We start from the raw sequence: 27,602 nt of genomic DNA, 5'->3' as shown, positions 1-27,602 counted from the left end.
AATATTTTACAAATATTTATTTTTATTTTGTGTGTATGAGTGCATTGCTTGAATGTAGGGAGGTGCACCTGTGTCCTGCAATGCCCATGGAGGTCAGAAGAGGGCATTGGATCCCCTGGAACTGGAGTTACAGATGGTTGTTAGCTACCATGTAGGTGGCTGGGAACTGAACCTGGGTCCACTGCAAGAGCAGCCAGTGCTCTTAACCACTGAGCCTTCTCTCCAGCCCCTGAATTATAAGTTTTATCAAAGCAGATGAAATCCTTGAAAACTGGCTTGTAAACTTCAAAGTGTGAGAGATGGATGTGAGTTGTTATTTGGCAGAGTGAAAGGTTTTTCCTTGGTCAGGATGTCATGACCAGGAAGCAAACTCTTGGAAGTTTAGAAGACATGTCAGGGTCTGGAAATCATCCTTCGCTTTGACTCCGATGGCTCTGACCTTCTCCTGCACCACCCACACCCAACTGTCAGCAAATCCCATCTGTCCAGTTTTGCTCCTCAGGAGCGGTGGAGATGTAGACCTTTATACTTAAAGGCTGAGTGGATCCAGGAATGCTGGGGAGGATGTGGGGGGAAAGGGAACCTTGATACACTGCGGGTGGGACATAAACTGGTGCAGACACTATGGAAGTCAGTGTGGAGCCCCCCCCAAAACCTGAAATTAACACTTCCCCATGATCCAGCTCCCCCACTCCCCATTCTGTAACAGACATACTTGCACATCCGTGTTTATTGCTGCACTATTCACAATAGCCAGTAGCTGGAGACAGCCTAGATGTCCACCCGCACATGAATGGGTAAAATGTGCGTGTACACAGTAGGACTTTATTCAGCCTTAGAGAAAAATGAAATCATGGCATTTTCAGGGAAATGGCTAGCTGGAAACTATTATGTACTGGGGGAGGGCAGAGAAAGGCAGGCGATCAAGTTGAACAAAACATAAGTACTCAAACTTATGAAAATGCCATAATGAAACCAATTACTCTGTATGCTAACTTTAAAAATTAATTTAAAAAGTCATTTGTGAGAGAAAGAAACTCAAGTGGTCCAGAGTGCCTACTCCGCATGTAATCTTGCAGCCTGTGCACAATTTTGAAAAGGAAATAAAACAAATGTCAGGGTAACAGAAAAGATGAATATTGAAAATAAGGAAAAAGGTTTTGGTAACATTTAGAACTTTGAAAATTTCTGGCCTTGGGCTGGAGTGGAGGTCAGTGGTAGAGCACTCACCTAGCAGGCTGGAGGCTCTGGGTTCTATTCCCAGCACCACACACACACACACACACACACACACACACACACACACAAATACTGTAGGAATGACTTCTATTAATGGCCATAATCTGGACTAATGATGTTTAATTAACCCCAGCGAAACCATGACATGCGCTTTTGGGTCTGATGACAGGGACCTTTCTGGCAACCTCAATTTGGTACTCCACCCAAAAGACAATAAATGAATGTGGGTGAGAATGAACAGAACAAAGTGCTGCAAGCAGGGCACCCACTCATCTTGGTTGGACACTGGGGTTTGGGAATGGACACATGACCTTGGATGAATGTAACTAGGGTGAATGAGATACTAGGGATGAAAAGTCCGGATGGTCTGTGAAGATGAAGGATGCTGAACTTGAACTTATATTCCCCAGTGAAGCTGGAGAAACCATTGTGAATAAATTATGAGTGTGGCCTGACTGGGTGGAGAGGTTTGGGGTGGAGGATACAGTGGGAGAAACGGGGGTCCAGAGACAATTCCATCAGCACAGGGTGAAGATACAGACAGCTCCATCTGCACAGGTTGAGGGGACAAGAGAGATCCATCAGTACAGTTCTGGGAGATGGCCTGTTCTACTAGATAGCTAGGGGAATTGGTTTCTTCTGAATTTGGGCCACTCTTAAAAACTTAAGGGTCAGCCTATTCAAGTGATTATAATGTTGGTGTAATAAATGCTGCAGGACTGGAGAGATGGCTGAGTGGTTAAGCGCACTGGATACTCTCGCAGAGGACCTGATTTTATCCACATGGCAGCTAACAACCGTCTAACTCCAGTTCCAGGGGATCCGATGCCCTCTTCTGACCTTCGTGGGCATTGCACGACATGGATGCATGCAGACAATACACTTATACACATAAAATAAAAATAATAGGGCTGGGCATGGTGGCGCACCTCTTTAATCCCAACACTTGGGAGGCAGAGCCAGGTGGATCTCTGAGTTCAAGGCCAGCCTGGTCTACATGGTGAGTTCCAGGACAGCTGGGGCTACAGGGAAACCCTGTCTCAAAAAGACCAAAAAAAAATCTATCTATCTATCTATCTATCTATCTATCTATCTATCTATCTATCTATCTATCTATTTATGTATAGATAGATATAGAAAATAAATACTGCAAAATGAAATTTCTTATAAAATTATACACACATGATTAAAATCTATACATGACAGAATATAAAGTGAAGCAGATACTCCTTTCCCACCCCTGCTCTGGCAGTCCTACTCAGCACAGATAACAGAGCATCTCTGAGCCTCTCAGTGTTTGGGTCACAGAGACTGATGAAGGGTTAAATCAGTGCATAATGCATTTATTCACAGTGTTCACTATTTTTGTGAGTCAGATCATAAAATATCTCACCTCCATAGCAGAATGACCTGAGGTGTTCCTAAACGTTCTTGTTTCCAGTGAGGGAATTGGACCCAGAGTCTTAGGTGCTCTGCCACTAGATACACCCAGTCTTAACTATTTTCTTCTAAATGAGACGTGGTTAAGAGTCTGTGCTCTGGAATCTGCCTTTATGTAAGTCTTGACTTTTCCATCTATTTGCTCTGTGATTTTGAACAAATGCTCATTTCTGTTCATTTCCTCACCTGTAGAATGGCTGTAGTAGACCTTGCCCAAAGATTGCTCAGCAGGTGAAATCATTTTTTAATTTAAAAATTTTTGTTTTATTCTTGCAGTTTATTTGTGTGTGCACAGAGGTAGAGGTCAGAGGACAACTTGGAAGAGTCAGTTCTCCCCTTCCACCTTGTGGGTCCTAGGGATTGAATTCAAATTATTAGGCTTGGCAGACTCTCTGGTACTGGAGCTACAAACTGTTGTGAGCCACCATGTGGGTGCTGGGAACTGAAACCAGGTCCTCTGAAGAGCAATTAGTGCTCTTAATCACTGAGCCATCTCTCCAGCCAGATGAAATGATTCTCATGTGTAAACACCCCTAGAGCAGTCTAGTGGTAAACATGGCACATGTTAGTTATTATCATCTGTGGGGTCTCTCCCTTCCCTTGTGGGTCGTTGGCCACTGGTCCACGAGGACAAAGGGAGCAGAAGCAATGAGCGGGGTCAGGATGGCCAGTGAGCACTGATGGAAGAAAGCCCTTCCGGGGAGGCAGGTTCAGTGATACAAACAGCTCCGTTTATTCAGTGAAACAGCTCTGTTTATTCAGTGGTGCTTAGGGAAAATACAGTGTGGAGGCAGTAGCCAAAGCTTCAGCTGATAGGTGCTCATAGTATGCTTTATTTACATGTGGCAGTGGGCTCCTATCATCCAACTATCGGGCAATGCCTAATTATCATATAGAAAAAACCTGGGGGTAGTTTTTACTCCAGGTAACTATGCCAAAGGTCATGTTCCAAATAAGGTCAGGCATCCATGCTTGGCGGCACTTTCCAGGTAAGTCAGGCAGAGAGCTCCTGCTGAGAAAGGAGCCAACCTTAACAGCAGGGTTCCCCAACAATCATTTTATTTCTTTCAAGGTACATAAGTAGCTTAATCTTGCTAAGATTATAATAAATCCTCTGTAAACTTGTCTATAGAATGAGAATATTTATATCTAAGAGAGTCTTTGTTGGAATTAAACGATATAAACACATCTGAAGAACTTTGAATATACCAAATACTTAACCTATTTAAAAATTTGTATTTATTTTTATTTTATGTATTGAATACTTTTGCCTGTATGTAAGTGCACCCATGTGTGCAATGCCTGTGGAGGCCAGAAGAGGGCATTGGATTCCCCTAGGACACTGTGGTCCATTCTCCTGCCATCTTGCTGATCTCTTAGTGGCTGTTCAGCTGGAGAACACTGCAAAGCGGATCAGTGAGTGGCAGCTCCTGACAGCATGTCTGAATGCATATGTTTGTGCATATGTGTGCACACACATGGACGAGGGGTCAAGATGACTATATATTAAAGCTGTGCCTACCTGGATAAGAAAAGAATTTTGGAACAGGATGTTGTTTATGAGGTAAGGTAAGAAGGCTGTGTGGACTTGATGTCTTCAGGATGGAGCATAGCAAACCCAAGGATGTGCCTCACAGACCCTTGGAGATGCACCTGAAGTTCAGGTGGGGTCAAGGGTAGGAGCCAGAATTTGGAGTCACTTGCATAGGGCTGGGAATGGACATCACAAAGATACTGAGACTTCTGTGGTGAGGAACATAAGTGACTGAGGTTACTAACCAGCGCCAGACCTGACTAGTTCTCTAGCCATCCTATATGCTTGTTTGGGGCTAGATAGGTACATGTGTCCCCACCGGGCATGCCAGGGCCAAGACAATTTGGAAGGCAGAAACCATATCTTATCCATAGTGGTTATGAAGACTCGCTATAGAAAACGTTTCTTGAGAAGTTTCTGGAAAAGTATCCCAGAATTAAGAACAAAATGGTCTACTATTAAAACGGAATTGGGGCTGGTAAGATGGCTCAGTGGGTAAAGACGTTTGCCACCAAGCCTGATGACTGAGTTCAATCCCTGAAACCCATGTGGCAAAAAGAAGTGACTCCTGTGGGTTGTCCTCTGACTTCCACAGGCACACTGTAGCACATACACCCCTCCCCCCACACTCACACATATACATACAAAATAAAAAGGAGTTCAGATCCATTTTTGGGTTACCACCCTGTAGGCCATGAGTACAGGAGCTGAAACAAGTTTGGGATTCTCTCCACTGTATTTCATTTGGCACCTTTATCTCTGCGATATACATTACATTTATTTATTTGTGTGTGTTTGTGTGTGTGTGTGTGTGTGTGTGTGTGTGTGTGTGGACAAATCTGTGCAGTTGGTTTTCTCCTTTCACATTTACCTGGGTGTCAAGGATAGAATTCAGGTCACCAGACTTGGCAGCAAGCACCCTCAATTGCTGAGCCATCTTGCCAACCCATATCTCTGATTTTCATCTAGTACCTTGATACTTAATCAATGGCACTAACGTCTGACACTTTGTCATCACAGTTGCGGTTAAGACAGGATTTTCCTTTCCCTTTCCTGAGCCTAGTAGGCATCCCAAGAACAGCTTCCTCAAGGGAAATTGTGTTGTGACCACCCCCGCCAACTCCTGCAGAACTTCTTGGCTCTGCCTCATGTGTGTCTCATGATGATTCTCATTCAGATTTGGAACCTGGCTTCAAACAAACTCACATTCTTGAACTCCTATAAGATGAAGATGTCAGTTATCCTGGGAATCGTCCAGATGGTTTTCGGTGTGATTCTCAGTCTCTTCAATCACATGTGAGTTTCCTGTTCACCCTCTATCTGCTAGTCTGATGGCTGATGAGGAGGAGGGGCAGGGCCACCAGCAAGCCTTCTGGTTGTTTCTCTGTGGGTCTTGGCTTAAGCCGGAATATGCTGGTTGGCTAGAATCAGCCTCACCTCTGGTTTTGTTGAGCACTCTGTCAAAGTGAGCATGTGCTTTTCACCTGGGAAATACCTGAGGGTCTGTCAGGAGACTGGGAAGCTTGCAGTGCCTTCCTTGTGTCCCCCAAACTCCTGGAAGGCCAGTGGGTGCAGCATCCAGCTCAGCCCCACCCAGTGGGCTATGTGGGATTTGTGTGAATTCTGGCTACAGTACCCCCAGTCCCACCTCCTGCTTGGTGTCCTCTCTTTAACTGGTAACAGCCTCTTTCCCACTCGTCTTTCATGTTGGCACTCTATTCCTTTCCTTCTGTTGAGATCTATCACTGGAAATCCTCTTAAACTTATTTATGCTAAAGTTCAAGTGTTTGAACATCACTCAAATGCTTTCATGGACATGGCGGCTGACTTCAAGTACCACTGAAATCTTACTTGCCACTAGGTTAGGAGAAGTGGAGTGTCAAGGCCCAAAGAAATGACAGAAAGCTTGTAATTAATGAGCTTAAGTCTCACTTCTAACTCTCAGTCAGTGTGTGATTATGGGCCTCATGCCCAGCATCTCTGAGGTTATTACCATGTTAAAAAAAAAAAAAAAAAGAATGGGGGCTGGGAATGTAGCTCAGTTGATTCTGGGGGACCTGGAGCCTTGCCAGTGTCATGGCAGAGAAAGGGTGGAGAGTTACTCAGTGAGTCTTACAAGCTTCTGTCCAAAGTGACATGTACCATTTCTGATTCCCTTTTTAAAAAAATATTTTATCATTTTTTATTTTATGTGTATGAGTATATTGCCTGCATGTATGTAAGTGCACCTGTGTCATGCAATGCCCACAGAGGTCAGAAGAGGGTGTCAGATCCCCTAGAACTAGAGTTACGGATGGTTGTTAGCTGCCATGTGGGTGCTGGGAACCAAACCAGTGCTCTTAACCACTGAGTCATCTTTCCAGCCCCCTCTGATCCTTTTTGTTGGCAAAAAACAGTCATGTGGTGACTTCAACTCTGAGAGGCCATTGAAGTAATTCTTTTTGAAAAGTCAATAAGTGGTCTATACAGTGAGAAGTGCTGAGCAAGAAACAAAGTGTGAGGGAGGGCTTCCTGGCTGGGCCAGATGGTCACTGGCCATGTTATGCACCAGGGCCCTTTTGACCTTCTGACTCCGGAGCCTCTAGCCCTCTAGCCCCTTCTTCGCCTGGTAAGACTCTGTTTTAGAGCGGGAACCTGAAAACTTTCTGTGGAAAGGGCTGAAGAGTGACTAACACAGTTTCTATTGCAACTACTCCATCCTGGCTCAGTGTCTTGAGAGCGGCCATAGTGTGCTGTGTTCTGTTTGAATTTCATTTAATTTTATGACCTATAATCCCAAGTCATTAAAAAAAATTTTATTTTATTTGAAATTTTGTTTTATTTTATGTGTATGAATGCTTTGTCTGTTTGTATGTAAGTGCACCTGTGTCAAGCAATACCCACAGAAGCCAGAGGTCATTGGATCCCTGGAACTGGAGTTACAGATGGTTGTCATGTGAGTGCTGAGAACTGAACCCAGATCATCAGAAAGAGCAGCCAGTGCTCTTATCCACTGGACTAGCTCTTAGGCCCCCATCCCCCCAGCCTTGAACTCCCGATCTTCCTGATTTCTCCACCTAAGTGCTGGGATTACAGGCATCAGCCACCACACTTACTTTCTTTTTTCACCTTTTATCTTTGAGACAGGATCTTGTTAAGTTGTCTAGGCTGCTTTGCAACTCCCTCCATAGCCTAGAAGTCCTGGAACACCTGATCCTTCTGCCTCAGCCTCCTGAGTGGCTGTGATGACAGCCTGTGTGACCAGACCCCGCTAACTTCATTTGTCCCCATGCCCAGCTGTGAAACAGCACCCAGGGAAGAATGCCAGTTCCTGTAACTTCCAGGCTCCCCTCTGGTACACAGGCTGCAGTTTGGTGATCCTGTCTTAGCACAGGTTTAGGAGAAAAGCTTCCATGTCCTCTTTATTGAATCAGTGTGTTGACGGGAGCCAGGTCTGCATGTGAAGCTGTCAGATCACTGGCTGCCTACGTGGCTGTGACCTTGACTTTCCTTTACTGTTACTTTCAGGTTCTCTCTGAATCTTCTGTACAAAAGCACTTGCCCAGTATTTCTTTTTTTCTTCCTCTTTCTATCCATACATGGTTGTGTTTGTTAGGGGAGTGCCACTGTTTGCCAGCACTGTTCAAGAAGGAGATGAACATTTTGTGCTTTGGAGAGAGTGCTTAAGTGCTAATGTTCTGTGGATGTCCTGTTTTATATGTGTATTTTCCACCCCCAGATACTTCAGGAGAACTCTCAACATCACCCTCCAGTTCATCCCTGAGATGATCTTTATGCTCAGCCTCTTTGGATACCTGGTTTTCATGATCATTTTCAAGTGGTGTCGGTATGATGCCCACACATCCCAGAAGGCCCCCAGCATCCTCATCCACTTCATCAACATGTTTCTGTTTGACTACAATGACTCCTCCAATGCACCCCTGTACAATCGTCAGGTAACTTTAGCTTTTTTTTTTTTTAAGTCTCCTTTTATCTACTTGATTACATACAATCTCTCTCATGCTCTTTGGGTATTACACAGAGTAGTTCTTTTGCAAGACTGAGTTGTCTTAGCACCGAGGGACGAAGGTTAAGTTCTTCAACTTGTTCTTATTAAATGAAGGTGCAGGCATAGAAACCTGTGGTATGACACCCACACTTCCTGCTGGGCTAATGCACAAGGGACATTATTGTTGAGTTGAGAACTGGCTAGGAAAACAGGAAAAAGGAATCCTTCTGATGGACTGGCTTGAAACTACAAAATACTTCAGAGAGCACCTTCAAAATTTAAATCTTGGGGCTGGAGAGGTAGCTCACTGGTTAAAGAACACTGACTGCTCTTGCAGAAGACCTGGGTTTGAATCCCAGCACCCACATGGTGGCTAATAACCTTCTGTAACTCCAGTTCCAGGGGATCCAACACCCTTTTCTGTCCTCTGAGGGCACTGAACAACACAGGTTCACTTACACACATGCAGGCATAACACACACACACACACACACACACACACACACACACACACATTTTAAATATCTCATTCAGACAACAGAAACAGGCCCATCTCTATGGTTTCAAGCCCAGACCAGTCTACTTGGCTAGCTCCAGGCCAATAAGAGACCTAATCTCAAAACACAAGATTGCCAGGTGTCATGGAGCACATTTTTAATCCCAGCACTCAGAAGGTCTAGAGGCAGGTGGGTCTCTGTAAGTTTGAGACCAACCTGATCTACATATGGTATTCTAGGCCAGCCAGGGCTACTCAGTAATATTTTGCCTCAAAATAAATAAATATAAAAGATAAAAATATTTAATTCAAAAAACTAACTCTAGGGGCTGGAGAGATGGCTCAGCGATTAAGAGTACTGGCTGCTCTTGCAGAGGACCCAGTTTCAATTCTCAGCACCCACATGGCAGCTAATAACCATTCATAACCCTAATTCTAGGGGAATCCAACACCCTCTGATCTCCGAGGGTACTGCATGACACAGGTGCACTTATATACATGCAGGCAATATACTCATATGCATAAAATAAAATTAAAAATAATAAATAAAAAAAACCAACAAAACTCTAGCTGAGGTTCACATGAAGGAAACCAAGAACAGAAGTTCCTTTGTTTCCATGGACAGTGGTTTCTGGAAACTGTGAACCAGGCTCATGCTATCCCATGATTCCCACAGTCACCTGGAGATCCCACCTTACCCCCATTTTCTGCTCTTCTTCCATGCACGTCCCAACAGTTGGGACTTTACTGCTACTCTAGTTTTTCCCATTTCCTTCAACCTCTTTATCAGCTTAATGGTTGACCCTGGGTATCCACAGGACCCCTCAGAACTCTGGAGATACCAAATCCACAAATGCTCAAATCTCTTTTATAAAGTGGCATAGTATTTGTACAGAGCCCTTGTAACCCCCTTGCAACTAATCTCTGCATCACTTTTAATTCCCAGTAAATTGTAAACAGTATATAAATCATTGTCTGGCTGTTTTGTTTAGAGAATAATGACTAGAAAACGGTCTGTATGTGTTCAGTACAGACACAGCTTTCTCCTTTTTGTATTTTTGATCCATGATAGCTTGATTATGCAGATACGGAACTTGCAGATGTGGAAGGTCTTGTGTTTGTTATTTCATCATATGTTAACATTTATTCATTAGGCTTTTAATATTTTATCATTTTTATTTTATGTGTATGAGTACATTGTGTGCATGTATGTAAATGTACCCATGTTGTGCAATGCCTGCAGAAGTCAGAAGAGGGCATTGGATCCCCTGGAACTGGAGTAATGGATGGCTGTTAGCCACGATGTGGGTGCTAGGAATCGAGCAGCCAGTGCTCCTCACTGCTGAGCCCTCTCTCCAGCCCCACATTAGGGTTTTACATTTTTTTTTAGGTTAACATACAAAGTAGTGGATTTCATCATGGTGTCTTCATACGTAGGTATCGTTGTACCTCTCATTGGTCCTCCTTCCTCACTGCCCTCCCCCGTGTCCCATCCTCCCTCCAGCTTGTTTCCTTCCTTCTCCCCCATAAAGGATATTTTATTTTGAAAAGATATCAGTGCCCCATTGGAACTGGCTATAAAAAAAACTCTAAGTAATTCTTTGATAATACAAATTGTTCTTTTTCCCTGGGCTCACCCAGTGATTAGTCTGATAATATAGCTTGAGCTTGAAGGAAGGTTTTTTTGTTTAGTTTAGTTTTGTTTTTTTTGAGACAGGGTCTCTATGTAGCCAGCCCCAGCTGACCTGGAACTAGCTATGTAGACTAGACTGGCCTTGAACTCATAGAAATCCACCTGCCCCTGCCTCCTGAGTGCTGGGATTAAAGGCATGCACCACCATGTCTGGCTTGAGGGAAGGTTTTTATGAAAGGAGAACTCACTTTAAAATTTAAAAAAATTAATTATTTTTATTTTATGTGTATGAGTGTTTTGCATGGATATAAGTGTACCACATGTGTGCAATGCCTGTAGAGGCCATAAGAGGGCATCAGACCCCCTGGAACTGGAGTTACAGGTGGTTATTAGCTGCCATGTGGGTGTTGGAAACTTTACCTGCTGAACCCAGGTCCTCTGCAAGAGCAGCAAGTGCTTTTAACCACTGAGCCATCTCTCCACTTCTATCCTGATTCCTCTGACCAAGTTCTGTGGCTAGATTCACAAGGCCAGGTGGCCCATCCATGCAGAGGTCCTCTGCCAGTGACTGCACACACTGGATGATCTGGCTGAGTGTGAGCTTCTCTTCTGGCCACACCATGCTCATGAGGTTGATTCCTAGCTGTGCTCCCTCCCCTACAGCAGCAGCAGCAGGCAAGAGGAAAACATGCTTTGTGACAAGGTTTTTGTAAGAGATGGGTTTAGATAATCAGAGAAGAAACATACCTTGAAGGGCCGTTTTGTGGCATCTTGTCTGACTTGTTAAACATACATGGCAACCTTGAGCCAGCCTCAGAGTCCTGGCACGAAGTGAGTATATTTTTTTTTGTCTTTTTGAGACAGGGTCTCCCTGTAGCCCCAGCTTTCCTGGAACTCACTATGTATACCAGGCTGGCTTCGAACTCACAGAGATCTGCCTGCCTCTGCCTCCCCAGTGCTGGGATTAAAGGCGTGTGCCACCATGCCCAGAATGAGTGTATTTTAAAGGTTCCTTTACTCCATATTGGCATTGAAGAAGAAGGCTTGCTTGGGAAATCCAAATATTCTCTTTTAGACAGAGGCCTCGGGGTCACCAATTATTTCCTGTGTTAAGTGTTTGCATAAAAGGCTGAAGGCCTCCCTTAGCCTGGAAAAGGCACTGAGTGACTTTCCAACTTTTTGTTGTATTCAAAAACATTATAAGGAGCTGACTGCTTTCTCCGCTCTCTAGTGTGAAGATTAATTATCTTGACATAGTTTGAAATTTTCATAACTTCAGTCTGGGGCCAGGTGACTGGAGGAAATGATGTCAGTTAATAAGTCCCTGCTCAGCTTTGTCCTGGCTGTCTTAGCCTACGAATGTGTGACCCTTGCCAGGTGCTTTGTACACCATTGGGTGAGGGGTGTTGTAAAAATGGACAAGTGGTAACAAGGCAGCTTAATGTGCTGGGGCTTCACTGGGCAAATGTGAGGTGGGTCACCTGATCCTCATTCCCTCTTCTGAGCATGTAAAATAGAGACTAGGACATTGAACAGATAAAATATTCCCCCTGGGTAAATCTTGTTACCACTGTGGTCAAAAACCATCTCTTGATTTACATCTTGAGCTGCTCAGAACAGCTGAAGAAACAGGAAGACTCACTAACAGCTGGGAGCCCTGAGCCTGCCTCACAAAAGCAGCTGAATCGGTCCTCAGAACTGGGTTGTGTGGGTAAGAAATGTGTGAGAAAAGAAGTGGGGTGCTGAGGACCTGAGAGGGTAGTGAAGGGGACTCCACCTGGGTCTTAGCACAGGCCAGAGGACAAAATGGACCATGAGAAATCTGAATGGAGACACAGAGTGGATATCCCAACCCATCAGGGAACAGGAGGAGGAAAGACAGGTGGAGGTTGTGGGAGAACTCTTGTTTTCTTTTCTTTTCTTTTCTTTTTTTTTTTAAAGAAAGAGAGCAAAAAAACTCAGATAATTATCTAGCACTGGAAATATATAATTATTGACTTAAATAAAATGGCCCAAGGCTTTCGAAGTGATGGTTAGAGTCATGAGACCTTCCCATTTTCTTCTGACTCTGGGGTGGCTATGTCTATGACTCTGGGGTGGCTATGTCTATGAAGCAGGGTTAAGGGACAAGGCAGCATAAAACCACCTTTATAGTGAGTGTGTCTCATGAGGATTTGTTCTGAAGACTGACTCCATATAGTGTGAGCATATAATAAGGGCTCTGCATTATATAATAATACATAGATAGAGTAAGCAAAACAGAGATGGTTTCTACCCTTCACTGGACATTGGGCTCCACAAGGCAGACATTTCTCCATTTGCCCTAGGAATATGCTCATATGAGGATGAGCAGACTCAAAAGGCTCTAGATTTCTCAGAGCACTGCCAAAATGACTGCCTTCATCCCTTTGAGCCTATGAAGTGTGCCTTGTAGTTATGTGGTCATGTGATGGTCATCAGACTACCATTTTGGTTTTACAGCAAGAAGTCCAGACTTTCTTTGTTATTATGGCGCTGGTTTCTGTGCCATGGATGCTTCTGATTAAGCCATTTATTCTTAGAGCCAAGCACCGGAAATCTCAGGTAAGGACGGGCTTTCAGTCAGACGTCTGTGGGTCATAGCCTGGGTTCCTGGAAATGGCTGTCTAGGGTGGAGAGAGAACAGTGTGCTTCCCTGGAGACCTGCTGGAGTGAAGGCCTGGCCTACCTTAAGTATGGCTCTTTCAGTAGAGTCATACCTGGGCCCCCTTAATTCCAACAGGAAATGTCCTTATTTCCCAGACACATTAAGCCTTAGGTTTCTCAAAGTTTGTTCAGGATGTCCATGTCTGGTGGTCATTAAAGATTTTTAAACAGGGCTGGAGAGATGGCTCAGTGGCTAAGAGCACTTGCTGCTCTTGCAGAGGACTAGGAATCGGTTCCCAGCACCTACATGGTGACTCACAACTGCCTATAATTTCAGTTCCAGGGGATCTGAAATCCCCTTCTGTCCTCTGAGGGCACTAGGCATACAAGTGGCATATATGCATACATGCAGGCAACACACATAAAAATAAATCTAAAAACAATATTTATAATCATCTCAACTTGGTTGTTTTATTAGTTGAACATAGGATTTTATTATAGTTTTACATTTTGCTTATCATTTTTTTAAAGCTTTTATTTTTATTTTTATATTTTATTTTTTATATTGCTTGCATGTATGTAAGTGCACCTGTGTTGTACAATGACCACCTACCTAGTTGTTGCTTTCTACTCTTTCTTGTTTGAAAATTGGGAGCAAAATACAGGTATAGAGAATGTGGAGCCCTGACTGTCACCATATATATATTGGTCTTTTTGAGATGTGGTCTCCCTGTAGCTCCAGCTGGCCTGGAACTCACTATGTAGACCAGGCTGGCCTTGAACTCACAGAGATCCACCTGCCTCTGCCTCCCTAGTGCTGGGATTACAAGTGTATACCCCCATGCCCAGCTATTTCTATTCTTTAAAGGAGTATTAAAAGTTGCTCTTCATCAATATTCTAAATTGTAAGATTTCATTATATGTTGCTGCAGACTTTCTTGGGAAGCCACAGTAGCTGGCAAATTCATATGTCAGTTTTTATTTATGGATAACCCTCTCCTCCATTGCTAGATATCAATTTCAGCCAATTTATTTCTTTTTTTTTTTCTAAATTTCTTTGAGCCTCAGGTTTATCCAGGGAGCACAGAAGAGTTTAACATCAACCTAAAGCAAATAGGATTTAAAAAGATTAACCCCTCCCAGAGTCTAGCTAAAGCATGTAGATGCGGCTTGAGATTATTCCCTGCTTTCTTCTGTTAGTGCAGAAGAGTCAGTGGTATGTGTTAGATTGTGAGTGCTTTAAATGGCTGTAGGTGTTTGTAGATTAAATTCTGCTTTTCTAAAATCCACATTGGATATTGATCTCAAAGACAATTTATACGGAATATGGAGAAAGAGAATAACAAATAAACAAACAAAAACCTTGTTAGTTTGGTTAACTGAAGAGAGACCAAGATTGGGAAGAGAGATTGGGCTACCTCACAAGAACATGGAGGTGTGGTGGTGCATGCCTTTAATCCCAGCACACCTTTAATCCCAGCACTCTGGAAGGCAGAGGCAGGCAGATCTCTGTGAGTTCAAGGCCAGCCTGGTCTATATAGTGAGTTATAGGACAGCTGGGGCTACAGGGAGACCCTGTCTCAAAAAAAAGCCCCCCCCCAAAAATAGATAAGAAAAAATTGTAATCCCACACTTGCCTTCCAAGTTATTGTTTTTATTTAATGTGTATGAGTGTTTTGCCTACATATATGTATGTGTACCATGTGTGTGCAATTCCCAAAGAGGCCAGAAAATCCTAGAACTGTATTTAGAGATGGTTGTTAGCTGCCATGTGGGTGCTGGGAACTGAACTTGGGTCCTCTGCAAGAGCAGCCAGTGCTCTTAACTGCTGAGCCATCTCTCCAACCCTGTCTTCCAAGTTCTTGTATGGGTTTATTTATTGAACTAGGAAGTTAAAAAATATTTTAAGATTTTGTTGGCTTGATTTAAACAATTTAAAAAATGTTTTATTTATTTTTATTTTATGTGTTTGAGTGTATTGTCTGCATGTATGTAACTGTACCAGTGTCATGCAGTGTCCATGGAGGCCAGGAGAGGGCATCAGATCCATTGGAACTGGAGTTAAAGATGGTTGTTAGCTGCCATGTGGGTGCTGGGAACTGAACCTGGGCCCTCTTCAAGAGCAGCTAGTGCTTTTAACTGCTGAGCTATCTCTCCAGCCCCTTTTAAACATTTAAACATTTGGCACATCGACTTCCAATTTTACCCTTGCCCAGAGCCTCACAAATATTAATATCTGTAGATCTGCTGAAGAAAGAGAAAGACATTGTAATGTGCTGTTACAAAAATCATTCTAGGACAAACGTAGGCCTCATTGTGAATGGAAGAAATAAAGGTTAAGTGGCCCTGATCTGAAAATCCAAAATCTGAAATGTTCCAGATTCAGAAGTTCTTGAGCTCCAAAATCATACCACAGGTGGCAAAGTCCACATGTGATCTCATGTGACAGGCACACTCAGAATATTAGATTACCATCAGGCTACGTGTATGAAACACAAATAAACCTGCTTAGACTTGGGTTCCATCCTCAAGATGTTCCATTATGTACATGCAAATATTCCAAAATCTAATAGGATTGAGATCTGAAATGCTTCCTGTCTTCAGCATTCTAGATGAGGGAAACCTAATCTCTATTACTTCAAATTTAGAGGTAACAGCACTTGGGAGGCAGAGACAGGTGGATCTCTGTGAGTTCAGGGCCAGCCTGGTCTCCCTAGTGAGTTCCAGGACAGCTGGGGCTACAGAGAGACCCTGTTTCCAAAAAAAAAAAAAATTTAGAGGTAAAAACAGTCCAAATTGAATACTTCTACCTAGATTTTTTTTTTTTTTTTTTTTTGTCTTTTTGAAGTAAGGTCTCCCTGTAGCCCCAGTTGTCCTGGAACTCACTATGTAGACCAGGCTGGACTTGAACTCACAGAGATCCACTTGCCTCTGTCTCCCGAGTGCTGGGACTAAAGGTGTGTGCCACCATGCCTGGCTTCTAAGCTACTTTTATAAAATCAGTTTTTAATTTGACAAATCAAGGAATTTTATTCATCTTTTATCAGTTAATTTGTCCATAGAACTCTACCTGTTCAACTCACCAAGCTGTGTCAAAGGTACAACTGACACTCTGTGATGCTATGTTTCTCTTAATAATACAAAGGCACTGTTGTCCACACATTACTTTCTGTAAATCCTGCATAATTTGGCATATGCTAAAGCATGGCATGGAAAAGCCCATGCTCTGAAATTCAATCCCTGGGTTTAAATCTTGGCTCTGTCACTTGCTAACTTTCCCGTCTATAATCTTGGTTACAATTCTTAACATTTCTGTTCTGGGTTACATCTCTAGTAGAGTAATAATTCTGCTTATATAAAATGGCTATTTAGGACAAGAGAGATGACTCAGGTGTTAAGAACACTGGGTACTCTTGCAGGGGACCTGGGTTCAGTTCTTAGTAACCACATGGTAGCCAACAGCCATCCATAACTCCAGTTCAAGGAGTCCTACACCCTCTTCTGACTTCTGCAGGCATTGCATGCACATGGTGCACTCACATACATTTAGGTAAACTCGTACACATAACAAAATTAAAAAAAAATAAGTTGGCTGTTTAGGACTAGAGAGATATCACAGCAGTTAAGAGCACTTGCTCTTGGAGGGAACCCACGTTCAGTTCCCAGTTTCCATACCAGGAGGCTCACAGCCACCTGTGACTGCAGTTCCAGGAGCTCTGATGCCCTCTTGTGATCTCTGTGGTTACTGCACTTATGTGCATATCCACACTCAGACACCCATCTGTATACATAATTTTAGATAAATAAATAAATAAAATGGATGTTTTGGAGGCTAAATGAGGCAATGTAGAGAGAATATAGTTAGAGAAGAGATCCATTAATTATTCTTGAGTGAGAGTCTTTAATGGATAATTTCATAATTCCAAGGCTGGGTTGAATGCTGTCTTCATTCTCTTGCTTGCCAGCAGCTGCAGTCTTTCACGATCCATGAAGATGCTATGGAGGACATCGAAGGTGACCACTCCAGTGCCCCTGCTCAGAAGACTCCTGCAGGTGCCCATGGGGCTCAGGATGACCACGAGAAGGAGGTATCTGGGATCAGGGCACCTGAGACTGACTTCTCAGTTTGTATACGTTCTGGAATTGGAATCTGGTCCTAATAGTCACTAGGGTAGAGACATCCTTCCTGAATGAATCCAGACATGAATGGGAGGGTCTGGAGGCCTCTGCTGGCCTCAACCTTGTGGCTCCAGAGTCAGCGGGCTTAGGAAATCACAGCAAGGAGCTATATCTAAGAGGATCAGAGCAGCTAGTTACCAGCCAAGTTAAGAGCACTTTACTATTTTAGCCAAGTACTGCTGTATCTCTAAGAGTGGGTGAGCATCAACCTAGTATCAACATGTCACTTAGTTCCTTAGCTGAGAACCATATCCCTGGGCATTGGCTATATTTAATGTGCCCATCACTGGTACCTTCTATGGTATTGCAGTCCACAATTAGCCTGAGGTATTAAAGTGAGAAGGGGCTTGCTGAGTCCCAGTCTTTTCTCCAGCATAACATACTGGCTCTACAACTTCCTTGTCCTTCTGCCTTTGTCCCACCCTTGTCTTTTAAAAATGATTATTTATTTTTATTTTTTGTGTATGAGTATTTTGCCTGCATGGGAAGTACACCTGTGCATTCAGTGCCCTGCAGTGCCTATATAGGCCAGAAGAGGGCACAAGATCCTCTAGAACTGACGTTAAGATGCTTGTTAGCCACCATGTGCATGCTGGGAACTGAATTTGGGTCCTCTGCAAGAATAGCCAGTGCTCTAGGCTGCTGAGCCATCTCCAGCCCTAGCTGCCTGGTTTTAGGTGATGCTTGAAGTCAGCCATACTCCTGCCTGAGCTTTTTTGTGGGGTGCTATTCTAATTCTCTAATTCTGGAGGTGAAGACTGGGTTCCCTGGGGGTCAGAGATGCTACAAATGACTCCATTTGTGGTGTTAATTACTAAAAACGATTTTCTTTTTGGTTTGGTGTTTGAGACAGGGTCTCCCTGTAAGCCACAGCTGCCTGAAACTGACTATGTAGACCATTTTGGCCATGATCTCATAGAGATCTGCCTGTCTCTGCATCCCGAGTGCTAAGATTAAAGGATTAAAGGCATGGGGCACCATGCCCAGCTTAAAAGGGATTTTCATTTAAGCTAATGGTTGACCAATCAAAATGAATGGAAAATCTGGATCGTGGGAAATTTCCTCCATAAAAGTCCAGGTACATCGAGTAGCCTATGTAGTGGCTAATGATATTGCCAGCCTGCAAAAGTTGGGATTTAAGTTCCAGCCTGCCCAGAATGACCTCCCTCTTCTGTTTTCATGTCCTTTATTGTATGTAGGCAGGATCCACCTTCACCTTCTGCATGAGCTAGCCGTTATTGTTTGGACAACTTTAGTTTCTATTCACATACCCTGCTCCCAAAGTACAACCATGCCTCCCTCCCCAGGCAAACAGGCTTGGCCCTATTTTCCCCCACATGCTGCTCTCACCCCCTCGTCATCAGGTGTTATCCAAATTCAAGGTCAAGGGCACAATCCCCCATACCACCACATCTACTCAATCATACCAGCTATAAGGTTGGGAGTTCCCAGAACCATCATCACTTTGGACCAGCTGGCTACAGATTGGGTAAACCCTTCAGACTCCTTCAGATCCAGTGACTCAACAACTCAAGGAACTCAGGAACATGCTATTCAGTGATTTTGTTATTGTTGTAGCAAAGGGTCCAAGTCAGAACTTTGCTAGAGGAAGAAGCTTATAGAGCACAGTTAGGGAAGGGAGAGCTCCAAGTACCCAGTTTCTGTGCCCTTAAGGACACATTGCTTACTCAGCAATGATGTATGACCATACATAAGGTACTGCCAGTCCAGGGAGCTCAGCACCTCAGGTTTTCCTGGAGTTGCTTTGTGTAGACCTGATTGACAGAGTGCAGCCGCTTCTAGTTCCTTCCCATCCCTGGAGATTTGCCCCAGTTCTCTGACCACACAGTTGGACTTTCTAGTGTGGCCAGTCCCCATGTAGACCCTCAAGGGCCCACCATGAGCAACACATGTATTCACTCTACGTGTTACTTCCCGGGAACCAGAAAAAAGTTAGACCTGTGTAGGGTTAGCTGAACTCTACACAATCCTTCCTCGGATTCTACCTAGCCACTCCATCGCTGCCCAGCCTGCCACCTCTTCCTCATAGCTGGTCCCATTACCGGGTTAAGAGACATAAGATTTTTGTCTATTCTCCACAACCCCTGACATGGTTTGTTCCCAACTCCTCCTCCTTCCCAGATGTCCCCCACCAGCATCCCTGATGCAGCTGTGGCTTCTCCAGCTTTTTCTCCTTTCCCTTATTTGCTTCTGTTTTATTCATCTTTGAATGAAGATATTTCCCCAGGCAGGGAGCTTCTCTTTCTGTGACCTCTCCCTTGTCAATCTACTGATTTTTCATACGAGGTTCCAGGGATCTTTTTCTATCCTGGCCCTTTTCTTCTGAGCCCTCTACTGCATGTTTCTATTCAGGTAGATCACCGTCACCCTAAATTCAGCATCTGTAAGTCAGCTGCCCCCCAGTTCTCCATCACCATCTACTCCAAGCACCTCAGAGTCCCATATGACTCTGACCTCAATTGGGTCACAGACCTTCCTGATAATCCCACAATACTCTGCATATGTCAATCAGTGCACTGCCCATGCTGTGGTAGGGCAACTATTATTTTGCTCTGTCCACTAGGCCGTTAGCCAGTGACACTGTTACCCCTGTGCTGGCAGAGTGTCGGGAGTAGAGTTGAGTTTTGGTCTTCCTGTCATTTCACCTCTTTGTATTACTGAGCTAATCCCCACAGAGAGCTGTCTGACCCATTTTGCTTCCAGACTAACTTTCCCTCATGTTTTATCTCCTTCTGCCTCTTTCTATGCAGATACCTCTTCTGGCTCTTCTTGACTCTGGACTGTTTTCTTACCACTCCCCCAGCTCAGCTTCCCATAAACTTCATCACCCAAGCTCTGTCTGCTGTTCTTCACCTAAACAAACCTAAGTTTTAGCCAAATTGTCCCACCCCTACCCCACACACATTGGACTTAGTGATCAGAATCACCTGGTTTTTTTTTGCAGGAGTCAGTTTCCTTTTAAGGAGCAATCTGTTCCTCGTCCTCATTCCTACCCATCCTTCACGGCACAGCATAAATCCACTTCCCCTTCCAGGCCCAGCTCCTTACAGCACTTTTCAGCAATTACTGGAAAATGGTTCCTTGCACATTCCATATCCTGATTTATTTCCCCAAGTTAGGCTAGAAGTTTCATTTTTTAATTTTTACAATTTTTAATTTATTTTTATTTTTATGTATATGAGTGCTTTGCCTGCATGTATGTAAGTACCCCCATGTTGTGCAATGCCCACAGAGGCCAGAAGAGGGGCATTGGATCCCCTGAAACTGGAGTTATGGATGGTTGTTAGCTGCCATATAGGTGCTGGGAATCAAACCTGGGTCTTCTGAAACAGCAGCCAGTACTCTTACCCACTGAGCCATCTCTCTAGCCCCAGTTAGAAGTTTCTTAACACCAAAGCCTACAGCATAATCATCTGTGTGTCATTTGTGATACTTTTCTTGCAGAAGGAAGCACAGAGGGAAGATGGGTAACCAAAGCAAAACTAGGGAGCAGGAGTAAGTTCTAGTGTTCGCATCCCACAGTGGGGTTCTCAGCAGCAGCAGGGAAGGAGACACAGAGCACTCTGTTGGCCACAGCAGCCTGAGCTTTTCCCTTGATCTTTTAGATTCCTCAATTCAGGTAAAACCAGATCCTTGGCTTCAATGCAGAAAATTTTGAGGTGAGCCAGTATGAAGCAGTTGGAGTTTATTAAAATATTAAGAAAGGCGCTCAGAGAAAGAATAAAGCCCATGGAAGAGTGTGGGTGTGTGCACTCAAAGAGCAGTCACAGTTTAGTAAGACTGTTAACATAGACTTTGAGCCTTATAGCATGAGGGTTTAAGAGAAAAAATGAGGCATAGCCAGGTGTGGTGTGGTCTTCTTCAGGGAGTCATGTGAATGTCTTAGTACTAGGCCATACATTTACTGCTGTGGTTACATCTCAACGGGTTGCCAAGGATTTCCCTCTCTCTCTCTTTTTGATAAGTGGGATTATAGCTGACTCTGGGGGCACCTTGGATGGGATTACAATTGATAAAGTAAAACCAGGAGCCACAAGGATTGCACAAGGGGCTTAGGACATGCCTTTTGCTATAAATGGGATTTCTGGCGAGAGACCTAGAAAACTGCAGGGTTTCAGCCAGGAAGGGAGAAAGGCCTTAAGTAAATATGTTAGAATTCTTGACTCTCACTGATAACAGCCTTCAACCAGACCTCTGGGTCAGGGGCTTCTTCTTTCCCATCCCGTATCCCTATAATTTCCTCTTTCTTTCTCTCCTGGATCTGGGTGACTATGGTTCACAGTAACCTGTGATATAACAAGAAGAAGCTCAAAGCTTCCAATTATCCTGATAGGCAATATATTTGTTGTATACATGTGTTGAATTATATTGCACCACATCAGTATGTACAGTGTTACTGTATTAAAAAAGAAAATTAGATTTTAATGTTCTCAGTGTAAAAAGAAGAGAAATGAGAGAGAGCAAGAAAGAGAACTTGATGAAATAAAATAGGAAACGCTCTATTCCAGTTCAACTTCGGCGACATCTTTGTCCATCAAGCCATCCACACCATTGAGTACTGTCTGGGTTGCATCTCCAACACAGCCTCGTACCTCCGGCTCTGGGCCCTCAGCTTGGCTCATGCAGGTGGGTGAGAAATGCACTGGGGGAGGAGAGGCAATCAGATCACCTCAGAAACAGGTTCAGTGTACCTGTAGGCAAAAGTGGCTTTGTGGGTTGTTTGTGGTATATTGTGGCTGTTTTCATGGGGCTTTATGATACCTTCATGTACCCTTAGGCAACTTGGTGTCTTTCCATGTTTCTGAATTTATATGAACAGAATCTTACCATAGACTGGGTGGTTTAAGTAGTTTAAGTAGCAGATTTATTTTGTGTTTGGGCTCTGGTGGAAGCCCACTTCTTTCTTGTTTGGTTTTTTTTTTTTTTTTTGGTCTTTTTGAGACAGGGTCTTCCTGTAGCCCCAGCTGTCCTGGAACTCACTATGTAGACTAGGCTGGCCTTGAACTCACAGAGATCCATCTCCTGAGTGCTGGGATTAAAGGCATGCACCACCACACTCAGCCTTGTTTGGTTGGTGTTTGAGACAGCATCTTCCTGTAGCCCCAGCTGAGTTGGTCTGGAATTTATACGAAACCAGGCTGGCCTCAATCTCACAGAGCTCTGCTTGCCTCTGCCTCCTGAATGCTGGGATTAGAGGTGTTCTCCACCATGCCTGGTCTGGAAGCCCACTTCTTAACAGCTTCACACAGTGGGGTCACAGAGTGAGAGTGAGTGCGTGAGGGTGAAGGAGCCCTAAGAGTGAATGAGCTCTGTGGTGTGCCTAAGTTCTCTAATCACTTCCAAAGGCCCTACCTCCACACACCATGGCATTGGGGGGTTCAGGCTTCCACATACGAGTCTAAGGAGTAACAAACTTTCATGTCACAGCAAATCATGCTACATGTATTCTTTTAGGTTCTTCTTTTTTTGTGCATACCTCATGTTGCTCTAGTTTGTTCCTTTTGCCAATAGCCCTAGTTTGCTTCCTTTCCCTGGCCATCCATGTGCCATCACGTATGTGTGAGTTTCCTCTTGCAAGAAGCCTTGCCATTGTGATCAAAGCTACAGTAGACGACTTCCTGTGCATTCCCCAGAGGGACTTGCAGATTTAAGGTGATAGGATGAAAATGATGTGAACGGACCTTGATGGCTTGCCCCTACAGAGCTGTCAGAGGTGCTCTGGACCATGGTGATGAACATCGGCCTCCACCTGCAAGGCTGGGGTGGGCTCATTGGGGTCTTCATCATTTTTGCTGTCTTCGCTGTCTTGACGGTCGCCATCCTCCTCATCATGGAGGGCCTCTCTGCCTTCCTGCATGCTCTGCGGCTGCACTGGTAAGCCTGCTTGTCCCCTAGGAGTTGAGGAAGGGCGGGCTGTGGGGCTAGTTGACTGGAGTCAGAACTTAGGTACCTTTTGGGAACCTTAGTTTAGTCATCTGTCTAGACAGCATGCATGATGCACTAGATATTTATATGTTTACAGAGATACTGGCCACCTTATAATGTTAGCTGTCATTTATTCTCAGTGTTTGCTTGTTGCTATAGTTGGCTCCAAAATAAGTCAGGTGACAGATCTGAGACAGGCTCATAGAGAGCCTGCTGAGTGAATCAGGGTTTTGGACATGGTGGCTTCAGAGGGCAGGAGTGACACGAGTAGAACAAGCTATAGTGGAAGTGGAGGGTGCCCACAAGAAACCCTTGACATCCATAGATGTGCCCAGAGGTTATCAGTGGTACTAGGTTGATGGTTTTGTGTGTTCCCTGAAGCCACCCTGACCATCCTCAGCTTACATTGTGGCTGTTATTGCCAGGAAACAGTTTTACATTTACTTATTGGGTGAAGAGAATTGGAGCATCCCCTGACTCTGTGCCAACCTCTCTATGTCACCGAGTGTGTGACTATGTAATATCACAAAACAGAAATAATTATGGGTGGTATTGGTTATGAAATTAAAAAAAAAAAGTGGCTGAAGAGATGGTTAGTGGTTAAGGTCACCTTCACCAGCTGCTGCTCTTCCAGAGGACCTGAGTTCACTTCCCAGCTCCCACATCAGGCAGCTCACAACCACTGGTAACTCCAGCTCTGGAGGGTCTAACACTTCCTTCTGGCTTCCAAGGGCACCTGCACTCATGCAGACATATCCGTACACTTATACGCAGACATACACATAATTTTTTTAAAAATCTAAGATAAATTATAAAAAATATAAACAAGGTTTCTTTCTATCATGGGCCTCACAATCGGGAGTCAGGATGGAGCTGGGAATCCACACGCAACATTGTAAAGGATTGTAGCATCATGTACAGCAATCAGTTGCCAGATGATGGCCAAAGAAGGCATCCTTCTTGGGTGGAGGCTAGGGAAGTTCATGATGTCGGGGGAGATGCTGTGCTGTGGTCCATGAAGCCTGAGGAAGTGAGCTGGGGAGGAAGAGATGTGGTAAGAGGGAGGCTTAAAAGGGCGTCTGCTTCCATTCTGTGCCTTGCCCCTACCTGCCAGCCTCTATTTACGAATGCAATCCCCTCCTTTTTTTTACCCTTCCTCCTCAACAACAGGGTGGAGTTCCAGAACAAGTTCTATGTCGGAGCTGGGTACAAGTTCTCCCCCTTTTCCTTTAAGGATATCTTGGAAGGAACGACTGAGGAATAGACTTCTTTGCATCTCCTGTGCCAGTGCCTCTACCAGCTAAAGAAGTTCAAACTTGTCTCTGATGTCAGCCCAGGTCAGGCGTTCCGCGCAGCAATTGTTCTTGGCTACCTGAATGTGAAGCTGTGTATTACTTGGCTAAACATCTTGGGAATTGCTCTGATTTAACCAGGTCATTGAGGAGTTACTTTTGTAAATCCTTTTGGCTTCATGTGTGGTCTTAATGATCAAACAATAAAATGACTAAGAAAGGGGGGGGCATAAAACTAATTTCGTCTTACAATATTTTATTTTATTATTTTTTGAGACAAGGTCTCATATAGCTCAAACTGTCCTTAAACTATATAGTCAAATATGACCTTAAACTTCTGACCCTCTCACCACCACTTTCCAAATGCTGAGGTTATTAGGCATCTGCTGCCCCACCTGGCTATCTTTTGATATTTTCTATATTATAGTCAAGAAAATAAATATTTGGGTTACGTACTGTTTCTTTAAGATGTCTTTATTCAAAATTAATCTATAACATTTGGTATCGACAGTTAGAGGCCAATGCTGAACAATGGAGTTACACAAACTAATCCCAGAGAGGGCTCAGGTTTATGTTAGCCCTTCATGTCCTGCTTTCTCAAACACCTTCCCCCTCGTCTAGGGCTTAGCATTTCAAGCTTAGGAACTTTCTCATGCGATTTTACTCTATACAAGGAAGAACAGCTAATGCCCTCTGTTTGGAGGGAGGGCTGGCCCTGGCCTGGCTCTCAGCATCACTAAATCCTGAGAAACTAAATGCTGTAACATTGCATCATTCTGGGGGCGATGCTTCCTGTCCCCACACACGGTGCTGGGGAAACTGGAGAAGGAGATGCGGAGGCTTGGTTAGGTTCTGGAAATGGTGAACGAGGAAGAAGGCTACCTCATAGTCAAGCTCCATACCTCTGGGGCTGAGGGCCCAGAACTAATTTCTTAGGACACCTGGGCTGGCACTTTCCCAAGAGCCTGAGAAGATTTGTTGTGTAAACTATTTTGTCTGAGTGACTTTAATCCAGGTGAGCCGCAATTTCTATGGCAGCTGTAAGGGTAGAATTAAGGATAAGCCACATTTTTGTAATGCTTTACAGTTGACTAAGTCCTCTCACACAGTGTCTCATTTAGCTCTAAGTTTTCATTGCCAGTAAATAAAGTATCCCAAAAGAGGTGATCAGATTCAAAATCACCTTTTAGATGGTACTCTGTGTGTGTGTGTGTGTGTGTATATGTGTGTGTGTGTGAAGGAAGAAAGGCTAGAGATCAAGGAACAAGGAAGGGCAAGGGTGTGTGTGTGTGTGTGTGTGTGTGTGTGTGTGTGTGTGTGTGTCTACACGTACATGGAGCTCAGAGGACAATTTCAGATGCCAGTCCTCGCTTTCCACCTTTGCTGGAGACAGTCTCTCCTTTTGCTGTTCAACACTGTACACCAGGCTAGCTATCCTGTGAACTGTGATTCTCCTGCCTCCCATTGGAGTGCTGGGCTTACAGACAGGTGCTGCCAGGCCTGGCTTTTATACAGGTTCTGGGGATTCTAACTGGAATCCTCATGCTTTCACAGCTACTGCTTTACCTGCTAGCCGGTTTTTTAGTCCCCTCTTGCTGTCCTGTGCCAGGATTGGCTGATGCCCACCGAAGTGGCAATGCTCAAACCTAAATGGAAGTTTCCATGCCTCAGTTCATGTCAGTGTCACGACCTGCGTAGCAGTTCAAGGCCTATCATTAAAGTATTGACTTAGCAAGGTTGAGAGAACCAGAGAATGATGATTGACATCAGAAGGAACATGTTTGAATTCCAGCTCTGAGACCTTATCATGTGCATCACTGGATGAGAAATGGAGTAATTCCCGTTCCTGCCAAACGGGCATAAGGCTCTCTACTTGTCTGGAATGTAGAAAGGGGATTGTAAGGCCTGGGTAAAGGAGGGGATGCTTGGCCAATGACAGCTGAACAGGAGGTATAGACAGTCTGTTAATGATTTCGAAAAGCCAAAACTTCCCCAGCTTCTGTATTCACTGGCCAGTTTTAAGGTCCACAGAGCTGAACTGATGCTCTTCTCCACAACCAACTAAAGGCTCTGCTCTATGTAGATGTCTCTTTCAGAAATGCCCCCACCTCCCTAAGAACAAAGTGATTTTCCCCCAAGGAATAACATCCCAGGGAGAGATGTTATTTCCTCTTTAACAAGGGATCAGGTGAGGGCTGTTGAGAAGGGGGTGTGTCCTTGCTGTCACTCATGCCTAGGATGCCAGGTGGCTTCTTCATGAATCCTGTTTGGAGAACTGAAGTGAAATCCTACCTCCCCTGAGGGTAGGATCAGGGGCAGGCTTCTTGGGAAGGCATGTCTGGAAGATCTACGAGACCCTCAGTGCTCCAGCTTCCATGGGAGAAGGGGCTGTGATGAGGTGGTGCTAGGAGACTTGAAATCACACCACTTTCCAAGGAACACAGAGAGGTGAGGAACTCCTATGGGCAACATAGATCTGCATCTGTTTTCCTGCTGTCTGGAGTGGGGTGGAGTGGGGAGCTGACTAGTGTGAGGTAAATGGAGTGTGAAACTTTCATTCTTTCTTTAAAAAAGTATTTATGTATTGACTATGTGTATGAGTGTGTATGTTTGAGTGTGGTGTATGTGTGATATATATATATGCTCATGTGTGTGTGCATGTACGTGTGCCGAGAGGTCAGAAGAGGATGTTTGGGTGTCCTGTTCTATCACTCCCCACCTTGAGACATGGTCTCTCACAGAACCTGGAGCTAGGCTGGCAGCCAGCAAGCCCCAGTGATCCTCCTGTCTCTGAGGAGTTTCCTTCATGTGCCCTAGCACTGAGTTAAGAACTGAAGGCACAGGGACTGGGGATGGAACTCAGTTGGTAGAGAGCTTGCCTAGCATGCATGAAGCCCTGAGTTCAATCCCTGGCACTGCATAATGTGGACATAGTGGTGCATACCTTAATCCCAGCACTGAAGACGTGGAGGCAGGAGGATCATTTAAAGGTCATCCTCTCCTACATATCAAGTTAGAGGCCAGTCTAGACCTGGTCTAAATATTTATTTTAAACCCCAAACCATATGCAGAGAACAAGAGGCTGCATGTCCCCAAATAGGACACCTTTATCAAACTTCTGCCCCTCAAGGCTCAGGGATCATTGGGAAGAGAGGATGGAAAGACTGTAAGAGCCAGAGTGACCACAAGGAAAAGTTTTCCAGACAACTTGTTAGTTGCTCATATGAACT

The 27,602-nt window shown here is 44.3% G+C and overlaps 1 protein-coding gene across 1 annotated transcript in view; it reads left to right on the top strand.

Moving 5' to 3' along the window:
- Atp6v0a4 (ATPase H+ transporting V0 subunit a4) overlaps positions 1-24,827 on the top strand; it is a 70,109-nt gene extending 45,282 nt beyond the window's left edge. The window contains exons 15-21 of the mRNA XM_017795682.2: positions 5,391-5,509; positions 7,932-8,148; positions 12,812-12,913; positions 16,921-17,043; positions 21,664-21,781; positions 22,858-23,029; positions 24,251-24,827. Coding sequence (XP_017651171.1) covers positions 5,391-5,509; positions 7,932-8,148; positions 12,812-12,913; positions 16,921-17,043; positions 21,664-21,781; positions 22,858-23,029; positions 24,251-24,344 — 945 coding nt within the window. The 3' untranslated portion in view covers positions 24,345-24,827. The remainder of the gene's footprint in view (positions 1-5,390; positions 5,510-7,931; positions 8,149-12,811; positions 12,914-16,920; positions 17,044-21,663; positions 21,782-22,857; positions 23,030-24,250) is intronic.
- Positions 24,828-27,602: the final 2,775 nt, after the last annotated feature.

This window comes from Nannospalax galili, unplaced genomic scaffold (genome assembly GCF_000622305.1).
Source record: "Nannospalax galili isolate Female #2095 unplaced genomic scaffold, S.galili_v1.0 scaffold307, whole genome shotgun sequence".
NCBI classification, from domain to species: domain Eukaryota; kingdom Metazoa; phylum Chordata; class Mammalia; order Rodentia; family Spalacidae; genus Nannospalax; species Nannospalax galili.
The sequence above is the reverse complement of the archived record's forward strand: the minus strand, read 5'-3'. Positions and strand labels throughout refer to the sequence as shown.